General features: G+C 38.0%; 6 protein-coding genes across 6 annotated transcripts; 5 read left to right on the forward strand and 1 right to left on the reverse strand.

The window, feature by feature from the left end:
- Nucleotides 1-60: 60 nt before the first annotated feature.
- PRCAT00001048001 (uncharacterized protein) lies at nucleotides 61-786 on the forward strand (the record flags this gene model as incomplete). The annotated part of the gene is made up of 1 exon (XM_062950806.1): nucleotides 61-786. One exon carries the CDS (start codon nucleotides 61-63, stop codon nucleotides 784-786), a length of 726 nt encoding a protein of 241 aa, XP_062807871.1.
- An 8-nt stretch (nucleotides 787-794) lies between these two features.
- Nucleotides 795-1,325, reverse strand: ARC18 (Arc18p; the record flags this gene model as incomplete). Its single annotated transcript, XM_062950807.1, has 1 exon — nucleotides 795-1,325. The coding sequence occupies one exon, from the start codon at nucleotides 1,323-1,325 to the stop codon at nucleotides 795-797; it is 531 nt and encodes a 176-aa protein (XP_062807872.1).
- A 954-nt stretch (nucleotides 1,326-2,279) lies between these two features.
- Nucleotides 2,280-6,362, forward strand: ROM2 (Rho family guanine nucleotide exchange factor; the record flags this gene model as incomplete). Its single annotated transcript, XM_062950808.1, has 1 exon — nucleotides 2,280-6,362. One exon carries the CDS (start codon nucleotides 2,280-2,282, stop codon nucleotides 6,360-6,362), a length of 4,083 nt encoding a protein of 1,360 aa, XP_062807873.1.
- A 309-nt stretch (nucleotides 6,363-6,671) lies between these two features.
- On the forward strand, nucleotides 6,672-7,637 carry FEN12 (fatty acid elongase; the record flags this gene model as incomplete). The annotated part of the gene is made up of 1 exon (XM_062950809.1): nucleotides 6,672-7,637. The coding sequence occupies one exon, from the start codon at nucleotides 6,672-6,674 to the stop codon at nucleotides 7,635-7,637; it is 966 nt and encodes a 321-aa protein (XP_062807874.1).
- A 1,761-nt stretch (nucleotides 7,638-9,398) lies between these two features.
- Nucleotides 9,399-10,394, forward strand: STP4 (Stp4p; the record flags this gene model as incomplete). Its single annotated transcript, XM_062950810.1, has 1 exon — nucleotides 9,399-10,394. One exon carries the CDS (start codon nucleotides 9,399-9,401, stop codon nucleotides 10,392-10,394), a length of 996 nt encoding a protein of 331 aa, XP_062807875.1.
- Nucleotides 10,395-10,699: 305 nt separating this feature from the next.
- On the forward strand, nucleotides 10,700-11,422 carry PRCAT00001053001 (uncharacterized protein; the record flags this gene model as incomplete). Its single annotated transcript, XM_062950812.1, has 1 exon — nucleotides 10,700-11,422. One exon carries the CDS (start codon nucleotides 10,700-10,702, stop codon nucleotides 11,420-11,422), a length of 723 nt encoding a protein of 240 aa, XP_062807876.1.

The raw sequence follows: 11,422 nt of genomic DNA on the forward strand, positions 1-11,422 counted from the left end.
GTACGAAATCAGATTTTCTTGCACTGAAAATTTAAACAAGTGTATGGCGCATACTGAGAAATGTATCAGTATTATGATAAGAAGAAAAATCCTTTACACGAGATAGCACTAGTGTCCTTCACTCTCGGAGCTGTAATAGGCTGTTGTATAATATTAGTTGTATCAGAAACTTGTACCGAACATTCTCAACTATTGATATACTGCACCATAATTTGTATCTATTACTTAAATGAATTCCTAACCACATCCCTCTTTCAGCCTTCGAGGACTAGCTCAAAACTGTTTTTAATTTATGGAAACAAAGGTAACAAAGAGTTCTTTATGGTTCAGCTAATCACAGTATGGGAGTTCTTACTTAAAAGAAGTATCTTTTTCTCCGGATTCATAACTTACTCAAGAAGCTGGTATTTGATATGCTCTGGCTTCCTTCTTATCGTCATTGGTTTCTTTATGAGGACACTAGCAATGGCGACTTGTGGGGAATCTTTTTCTCATATAATTATAACTGAAAAAGAGAATAGAACAAAATTAATTACAACAGGAATTTATGGCTGGTTCAGACACCCGAGCTATCTTGGATTTTGGCTTTTCAGCATTGGGTGCCAACTCTTCTTAGAGAATTCCTTGAGTCTAGTTGTTACTATTATTAGCCTTGGCTACTTTTTCAAAGTCAGAATTGAATTTGAAGAATGGTTTCTAATTAATAGAATGTTCGGAGATGAATATTTAGAATATAAACTGAGAGTTGGAGTATGGATTCCATTTGTGGTACTTAAAGAAAGGTAATAACATATCTATAAACTTCTGTTCATAAATCTTCTTCTTGTGAAAGCTAACCAAAATTTGCTAGGAGTTGTTTCATCATCTTTATATATTCTCTTTAATAATCTATCAGCCAATTCTTGTCTAAACTGCTGTAAATAGGACCTCAATAAATCAGCTTCATTTTTGTTCGCAGGTGGCTGATACATAGAATTCAATGGGAATCCAATCTCTCCAGGCAATGCAAAACTATCTAAAGACAAATTATTCAAAATCCTTACTGCTTCTCTGTAACTCACCGATTTGTTTAGTTTTGATAAACAATCACTCACAAACAAAATCCCGTAAATTAACAATCTATCTGCTGGTCCCTTTATTTCGAAGTTTTTGAAAAATGAATTGGCTCTAAATAAATCAAGAACTTCTTCGACAATGTCATAATCTTGATCAGGGGGGAAAGCAGGGCCCCTGAACTTCGAATGAATTGGTAAAAGAGCCAAATTCCCAATTTTTCTGCTATCTGCCCCTTCCTCACCTAGAAATGTAGAGTGATATGCCGGCATGATAATCTAGAAATACTATCCTTAGTAAACGTAACTGATTTTAACTGCTCGTTATGGGGCCTCAATAAATGTCACCGTTTCAGCAAAGCTGTAGTTAATGTCGCATTATGTCGCACAATGACAATGATAGTTAAGCAGCATGAATATTAATAAACCAATCGAAACTTGTTTCTGTATCACCATTTCTCCTTGTAAAGTCACATTGAAATGTATTGATACACATCTCATTGCCTTCCCCAAGATAAACTCTTCTTTGTAACAAGGCTCATCCTTGTAAGAAAGAGAATCATTATGATGTCGTTTTCTCTCATGACAGCGACATTATCGCGGCACAAGAATCCATAATGGAAGTATCATCCACTTTCATAGAAATCTGACAAAATTACGATTCGACACTAAGCCAATAACTTTAAAAAAAGTTAATTAAAATTCATTCTTACTGATACCGCTCTTATCAACAAGGAAACAACATAGTCGATATTCTGCTCAAAGACTTAGGTTCTTGACTGATAGAAATAGAAACGAGAAGTTCGAAAACGTTCGAAATTATTGTTGCTCGACAGTCTATTGCTTGTAAACTATTTCCAGAAAGGTACAGAATAATTTAGTCAAAATTGAAGACAAGCGGTACTATATAAGGTACAATTTTCCAAGACGGGGACACGAAAAGAAACAAGCGAGATTGGATCGGTTGCCTTCTTTCGCTTAACTGGAAGGAAAGCTAGTCGTTACCGACAATTGAGTTCATACAGATTTGCGGATTGGAAGTTTGAAGGATAAAAGAAAGGCTCAAAGGAAGTATTCGAAAGAATATTGATTAACCTTTAAGATTTTTTTCCTTTCCTTTTGTTTGTTTATATCTTAACCCTGTTGTTTGGCATAATTGTGGACTCCATTAATAGAAATCAATCTTGTTAAATTTTGCTGATATAAAATTTGCCCGAATCACAGGTGATGTCATCAAATTATTCTCACCCTGCTCCGTTCAATGGTATGGCGGAGTCAGACCTGCCTCAGTCACCACAAACAATTAATATTCCTACGCATTTGTTACCTCAAGCCATGCTCGATCATAATAATCGATATCATCAACCGCCCTCGAATGTGACCAATGGTGAAAAGTTTTATGACTCCCATAGTCTGCCTCATAAAGATCAATTCCACCAAGACAGTCATCATAATGACAGAACGCATCCGAGTTGGAACCAAGCTTCTTATAGTTCAGGGATTTTAGATCCAGGCTCTCCAAGAGTTAGACAGAGATCGCAAGAGAGCTTCGTACAAGGAACTAATCGAGATAATAAGATGGATGTAACTATGAATGGCCCAACACAGGATGGCGGTGGTGGAAACTTTGCTGATTTTCATAGGAAAACATCGCAACAAGAAGAGTATCCAGTTGGTGACCAGAGGACTCCTTACAATAATCAGCAGAGCTATAAAGCGGAACGACCGTTTGAGCAACTGCAATATCAAAACTCTTTGTACTCTAGGCAGGCCCCTCAACAAGGTTCCTATCCTCAACAACGATTTCAACAACCACCGTCACAGCAAAAAGTCCCACCATCATACCAACAGCAAAGTTTTCAGCATCAAGATTCATCTCCGCTGACTTTTCAAACTGTTCAACATAATCCTTCGGTTCCTCAGGTACCTCAGTCACGTCGTGCTGCCCGTAGACCACCACCAACGAACCTTCCACCGATTCAGACTAATCGGATACTAAGTGAAGGAAGGAGGATTGTCTCTTCACCTACTGTTTCTCACTCACCGACGGCTTACGTAAATAATTCGCCAATTTCTGGGCCTAGCGTTAATCTGATGAAACCAACTGACAATAGGACGCAATCATTGACTAATAATACGAAGTATCAGTACAATCAGGTAAATAAGATTATTCTGGAGCAACAACCACAGCAACAAGACACACAGCCTAACCACAGGCCTCGTTCTAGCGGGAACGGGTCAAGTTCTTCCATTCATCACACCTTCTCTCTTTCTTCGAGGTCGAGATCGTTTACTTCATTAGGCAAACTATCGTCTCTTTCAACTAAAAAGTTTAATTCATCAGCGTCGTTACAGAGCAGCAAGTTAGACAGAAATCCATCTAGCGCAACTCTAAACTCACTGAAGACAGCCGTCGCTCAGCTACCTAAAAAGCCAGTTGTTTATCCGGCATTGTTGTCAAGAGTCGCTAGAGTGTTTAAAGAATCAATTATTTTGACTATAAATACAAAGGATGGTTTAGAGTACCACGATACCTTCACAGGAAAGATGGCTGTGGATGTCATCTGTAAGATAATAAGGACAAGTGACCGTAACTTAGCTTTGCTTTTGGGTCGTTCGCTAGATGCTCAAAAATTCTTTCGCGATGTAACTTACAATCATAGATTGAGAGATTCTGTTCATGAAGTTTACGCTTTTAATCACATTTACAGTGATGTCGAATTTTACAACGATGATAGTGGTAACAATAGTGCAAATAATTCTAGGCATGGTTCTTATAATGATAATAGCCAGTTTCAGCAGATGTTGCAGCAAAACATATTGTCACAACAGTTATTACAACAACAACTACCTGCTCATTCTAGTAGTGGTCTACCAGTTACTACTGCTGATCCAAGTGATGCTATAAACAGTCCTTCGTCACTAAATCTTCAAGGAAAATCGTCAAATACTCCAAGTTCTACTGGTGTTAATGGAGTTTTCACTATCTTAACGGATTGTTACTCTCCTACTTGTACTCGTAACAGGTTATGCTATAGTATTGCTTGCCCGAGGAGGTTGGAACAGCAAGCTCGTCTTAACTTAAAGCCACAAGGAGGATTAAAGAGAGCTGTTTCTAGATTGTCTTTGCAGGACAAGGAGGAGAATAAAACTTTGTGGCATGAGACGGTACCTCAGTCAGTCTTAGAAAAATTGGATAAGCATGAGAAAATGAGACAAGAACTAATCTATGAACTCATTTACACGGAAAGAGACTATGTAAAAGATTTAGAATTCATGACAGACTTTTACATTATGCCATTACGAAATCCAGCTAATAACATTATTCCAGAACGTGAGAGGGAAGCATTTATAAGAACTGTTTTTGGCGGAGTTAATGATCTCCTTAGGTTAGCGAAGAACTTGAGTGATTCCTTGACGAGAAGACAACAACAGCAAAAACCAGTGATCTCAGCCATTGCAGACATTTTTTTAGAAAATGTTGGTAAGTTTGAGCCCTTTATTAAATATTCTGGAAATAAAGTGTTTGCTAGTTTTGAACATGAACGTCAGCAACAGGTTAATATGAAATATGCAAGGTTTTTAGATGCTATAGAGAAGAAACCTGAATCAAGAAAGCAGGACTTATCTTCATTTTTAATCAAAGGTATCCAAAGACCTGCTCGATATCAGTTATTATTAGGAGGTATAATTAAAAATTCAAAACCAGAATCACCTGACTATGATGATTTAATTAAAGCCAAGGAAGAAATTGAAAAAGTTTTAAACAAGATCAATATTCAAACAGGTGAGAGTACTGATAGGCACAAGGTAATGGTATTGCATAGACTATTAGGTAAGCAAGTGCTAGAAGAGAAGTATAATTTTAAATTATCATACAGCAATAGAATTGTCTATCAGGTTACGTTGCACCGAAAGAGAGATAACGAAAAGATTGATTTGTATTTGTTTGAGCATGCTCTTTTGTTAGTGAAACACAAAATTCAGAATAAGAGGGAGCAATACAAAGTATTTGAACGTCCCATATACTTACCATTATTGTTTGTTAATAGTGGATTTGATATACCAACCGTAAGATCCTTGTTGCCCCATCGTTTGGATGGTCTGATAATATCAGATACAAGTTTGAGAAATAAAGTTGAATCATCTAATTATATGAATAATTCATCTACGAAGTTTCAAATGAATTTCTTAGGATTAGGACGTAATCAAGTCCATGCTAGCTTATTTGCAGATGACTTGACAAATCAGAGTCAAGTTTTACAGCAAATATCGACTCAACAAAAAAAATTAGTCGAAGAGGGTGATGTATTTTCTTCATCTAGATATGAAACGAGAAGATTTCATGGAAATAATAAGATAAATTGCGCAGTACCTTGCTATGGAGGTAAGAAGCATTTGTACGGAACTGATTTAGGTGTTTGGGTCTCAACAGTTCGTTCTGTTAGCGCAACTTCTAGCGAAAAGATCTGCTCAGATCCGACAATGGTCATTAGCAAGGTTTACGTCACGCAGATTGAAGTTTTGGTTGAATACTCTAAGCTATTAGTTTTGTCTGAAAAATCCTTATACGAGTTTGACTTGTCTTGTACTGACTCATTAGATCATGCCAAAAATACTCGATCTGGAAGGCTTGTATTATCTCACGTTGCATTCTTTAAGGTGGGTATTTGTGATGGAAGGTTATTGGTATGTGCCGCAAAGACGGGAAATACTCATTCAATTAATATATTCGAGCCTTCAAACCCATTTGACAAAATGAAAAATAAAAATAAAAGGTACGATATTAGAGAGATCTCTTTTAGCTCCGATCCAGTCTCTATTTCATTCATGAAACTGAAATTGTGTGTCGGATGTACAAAAGGATTTGAAATCTTGTCGTTAGAAGAGGGAAAGAAAGAGCCAATTTTGGATGAAGCCGATCCTTCACTTGATTTTGCTACTCAAAGAGAATTGGTTCATCCACTTTCAATACATCGCTTAGGGAAGAATTTCCTCTTAAGCTATTCGGAATTCTCTTTCTTAATAAAGGGCAATGGCTGGAGAACTCAACACGATTGGGGTATATACTGGCAAGGAAACCCACAAAATATTGCATTGTTTTATCCATATCTATTAGCGTTTGAGCCAGGATTTATCGAGATCAGAGATTTAGACTCAACTAAACTCTTAAGGGCGTTGATAGGAGAGAACATCAGATTTTTACATTCCAACGAACATGAAGCATTGTATGCATGTGAAGAAAATGGATACGACATTGTTGTATCGATCGATTTTTTAAATTTGAAACCAAAGCCACGAGCTACCTAAATAAGTTTTCGACTATTTCAGCTTTCGGTATATCTATGTATCTTAACAATAGTTTTCTATCTTCTTTTTTACTTATGGTATAATATAATTTGATCCTTTAATGTTCCAAATATCACCTGATATCAATCCGTGTCTTACTATTTTTTTTTCTTTTTTCTACCTTTTTTGTTCATCATGTACGACCTAAGCCGACGAAAATCAGAAGTATTTAAATCAACAAAGTGAGGCCGAAAGCAGCAGTGTCTTCAGAGTTGAGTGACCTTCATACTTCTTTTGCAGCCAATATAAGAAAAGGGAGCGTATATACAAATGCTGTCAATTATTGACTTGAGTATACCGTCATTTGATAGACCTTTTGGTTTATACTTATGGCCAATATTTAGTTATGTATTCGAGCAATTTATTGGCTATCCAGCGGAAGATTTTAAATTTATTTATCACAAAACATTTTTGGCTAATGGTTACCATGCTATTGGTATAATAATTGGGTACTACATCGTCATCTTTGGTGGCAGATGGTTATTGGCAAAGTTGAGGGCCCCAGCTTTCAAATTGAATTTCCTTTTTCAAGTGCATAATCTTGTCCTCACGGTTATTTCGTTGGTTCTTTTCTTATTGGTTGTGGAACAGATTGTTCCCATTCTCTATCACCATGGGTTATTCTATGCTATCTGTAACGAGAATTCTTTTGCTCCAAAACTAGTAACCTTATACTATTTAAATTATTTAACGAAGTACTTGGAGCTTATTGATACTGTGTTCTTGGTTTTGAAAAAGAAAAAGTTAATGTTCTTACATACGTATCATCATGGTGCTACAGCCTTACTTTGTTATACACAATTGACAGGTTCCACTTCAGTTGAATGGGTACCTATATCTTTAAATTTGGCGGTTCACGTTGTCATGTACTGGTACTACTTCTTAAGTGCAAGAGGTATTAGAGTCTGGTGGAAGGAATGGGTTACCAGGTTCCAAATCATACAATTTCTCATAGATTTGGTCTTTGTCTACTTTGCTACTTATACGCATTATGCTTTTGCCTACTTCCCATCGTTGCCGCGCGTGGGAGACTGTTATGGATCCGAATTGGCTGCTGCATATGGATACTTGATCTTGACAAGTTACTTGGTGTTATTCATTTCGTTTTATATCAAGGTATATAAAAAGGGTGGTAAGAAACCAACTAAGGATGGTGTGAAGGATAATGCAACGACTGCAACCGCCAAGTCCTCTGCTGTCCCTTCAAAGGCGAAGGCCAGATCCAGAAAAGCATAATTATAGTAATTCACCCTAATACTATCTCTGTATACAGAAAGAAGTTTGGTTTGTAAAAGAGTTCCCTCCTAATACAATAAACGGAGGCACGGATAATCTTTGTGAGTAAAAAATTGTAGGCTTAATATAAAATGAAATCAGATTCAAACACTTTCCAACTATATATGTGTACCATTTGTGGTATGATGTTTTACCACTGAACTATAGCACAAATTACTCTTGCTTGACATCATCTTTTGGCTTTACGACACTATGCAAATACCCCACTACTCAGATCTTGGATTGGCTGCAATCCCCGGCACATAAGCGAGCATTAAAAATATATTTTATATACATACTGGAAGATGTTGTGTCCCCAAGATGGACCACCCCACTGAACTTTGTTACGTGACTAGAACAAGAATTTGGCTTCGGGCGGTCACCATTGGATGCATCCGACCGGGGTATAAATTTCTATCGGTTATAGCACCAGCCGCTTGATCCGGCAATATTTCGCTCAACCATATATCCTACTGAAAGAGGTTCAGTGGCGACCCCTATTCTGGATATTACAGCCTTTGAGATATAATATGCAGTATACGACTTCTATAACCGGATACTGTTGAACTTTGATAGCTGTTATCCGAAATAAGCGATCTGTCAGCGGATTGTCGCGAACCGCTAGACCCGAGCTCCAAGTTCAAGTAATTAATTACCATGTTGCAAGATGACTTAATTTCAGGTCAACAGCTATCTAGTATAGACTCCAAGAGACTTTGCTACCTCTTCGTAGTCATACATCAATGAAGGTGAGCATGGAGCTGATTTCTTTTTGGAAATCTCAAAACCCCCCTCTTACTAAATTCTCTTGGCCACCACTGAATAATGTCGCATATCGGCTATCTAGCACGGCTGATGAGACATGGGGCTGCGCAAAGAAAGTTAGCACTGTGCCGTAGCCTCCCGAAACATGCGGCGTCTACCTCTTGAAACTGCCATGCTAAATTTTGATACCAACTCCACTGTCGTTGCTTAGCAAGTTTAATGCCGTGCTGGTACAAGAATAATAGTAATCTAAGAAGGAATCTGAGTGACTTATGCTACTCTAGAGTCGAATTTAGAACTTTTAATGTGCTCATCGCCCGTCTCCAAGGTTTGTTGATCTGATTCTGTTTCTCGCTTGGATCAGGTGAAGCTTGAAGCCGGGAGTATCAAATACCGTGTTGCAGCCGTCCTGGATGTGTCTATTTTTTCGAGGAATGCGCGTAGCCTTCTACTTTGCCACTCTACGTGTGTTCAAGACCGTCATTCCCCCTCCTCCCAGACCACTGTCCTAGTAAATGCCATTACACATCCTCCTTCTGGTGGCTCCGCTCCTTGCTTGGCGTCTCCGAAGTTTGCTCCCGTTATGCGATGGTTTGCAGTCTACAATTAGTCCAGATAAGAGGGTCCCCCTATATGGCTGTACTTGCTGTGGGACGGAATCCTGGACACAGATAGGGGAGCGGGTCTCAGCAAGAATCTGTCAGCCGTATTATTTGCGTTTGTCTCGTTGGACATTTTGTAATTTGAGCTCTTTACATCCATCGAAGCCGACCCAGTTCCAAGACGGGTAGATTTATTTAAATACTTACTTATGTCCACCTAAACTTAGTTTCAGGGAAAAAGTGTCAATTTACTTTAAGTAATACTATCAAGTCTAGTTGAGTTTGCTAAGTACTTGTTTATTTAATAGATACCCGTTATAGAGATTTTAGGACTGGAGCGGCAAAAACAAAAACCATGGGATCTTCATATATGTTGCCATATTCCAGTACTCCTGGTGAAGGGGCACATTGCAAACTTCCATCAATTCATTCACTTCCATTGGATATACCTGGCTACAACAGGGTGTTACCACCATTGTACCCAAGTACTCTTCCACCTCCTCAATCATATCTGCCAATGTCTAATGTGGGCAGTGGTGCCTACTTGGCTCCGTCACCATTGGGGAGCATGCAGCAGCCTACGAGAGGACTTAATATGGTGCCAGTCAAGGGTTCTTACACATCCGACACATCTAAAATGGTAGCCAATCATTTAATTAGCCCAGTATCATCTCCAGAGGCTAGAAATGAATCCGTAGCTACACTTAGTTCTCTGAACACTGAACAGAATCCAAATGGCAGCAGATCAAGGTCGTCGTCTGATCCCTTACGGGTGAATATAGTTTCTGATGAAATTCAACCTGCAAGAGATGATTCTAAGCTGCCAAGTGATGACGAATCAAAGTCAAATAGCACCAACATTAACGGTGATAATGAGGTTAAGAAGTCCAGTTGGAAGCCTCGCAAAAAGAAGCAATGTCCAGAATGCAAGCAGTATTTTTCAAATTTGGCCACTCACAAATCTACTCACTTGAAGCCCACTTCAAGGCCACACATTTGCAGATATTGCAATAGAGGGTTTGCTAGGCCGAATGACCTCTTGAGGCACATAAAGTGTCACTGGAAAGAAATAGGTTCTGACAAGGGACAGTTCAAATGCCCTTTCAAAAATCATTCTACAGGTGATCACTGTTGTCACAATTCTGGGATCTTCAGCAGATGTGATACTTTTAAAAATCATTTAAGAGCCATCCATTTTCAATACCCGAATGGTACGAAGAAAGATCAAAGAAACAAGGTTAGTGGAAACTGTAGAATGTGTCACCAACACTTCCAGAACGTTGACGAATGGCTCAATGAGCATATAGAAAAGAACAAATGTCCTTATGGAAACGATATTAAAAAAGAATAGGAGAACAAAGGCATGGCTATATTGCCTGGGCTGTTTGTGCTCGCTAATGACCGCTTATGTCTGTTAAGGGGGGGTTTTAGAGTTGTATATTAGGTATATAAAATTTCGAGTAAATCCATTAAGATTTAAAGATATCATTATCATTCGCTTAATTGTAGAAATCTGAGATTTGTGTGGAAGGATGTTCCTGAAGAATTTGTTCCAAATTCGGGTTTATTTCCGTCGGCATTAAATTTTATATATATTTTCGACTCGTGCTTCCTAAATATTAGCTCCAAAACAGTGCAAGGAAGGCTATTGATATAATGAATCCTATACTAAAGTATGCTCTAATAGCTTTCTTACTATCGACGATCAAGACGATCCCTTTGGCATACTGTTGTCGCTTTTATTATAGGGTTCTATTGAATCTAGTCGTACCTATGTCAACTTATCGTAAGAACGGAAAGAAGAATACCTTCGGAATTGATGGTCAGAATAAGTTGCGTTTGTTCGAGCATACTCTGATGAAGACTTATGTATCACCGATGGAAATCGATCCTTATTTTCACAAATCAAACTCAACTTATTTTATAGATTTGGACATTGCAAGAACCGATACAGTTACTAAAATCTTTCAAAAAGCCTTTTTTGATGCCTATTCCAATGACTCGGGTGAATTCAAGTCTAAAAGCTTAGCAAATTTTCCTTACGTCCCAATTGCAACTATTCAGTGCGTCTTCAAGGCAGAATTAACTCTCTTTCAAAGATATGAGATCAAGAGCAGAGTAATGGCTTGGGATAATAAGTGGTTGTTTGTTCTCTCTAAATTTGTTGTTCCAAAAGGAAATTCCGAAAAGTTATGTGCAATAGCAGTGACTAAATATGTATTCAAGAAGAAGGGCAGAATCACCATTAGACCCATTGAAATGATTAAAGAATGTGGCCTCTACAGCGAAGAAGTGGAAAATATTAACAAGAAAAATTATGAATTAGTTAAGTACATGAGCTCTTCAGAGGACTTAGAGAAGCTCTGTGAAGAGTTTTAA

Source organism: Priceomyces carsonii, assembly GCF_900007245.1.
Source record: "Priceomyces carsonii strain CBS4050 genome assembly, scaffold: Debaryomyces_carsonii_scaffold_1, whole genome shotgun sequence".
Lineage (NCBI taxonomy): Eukaryota > Fungi > Ascomycota > Pichiomycetes > Serinales > Debaryomycetaceae > Priceomyces > Priceomyces carsonii.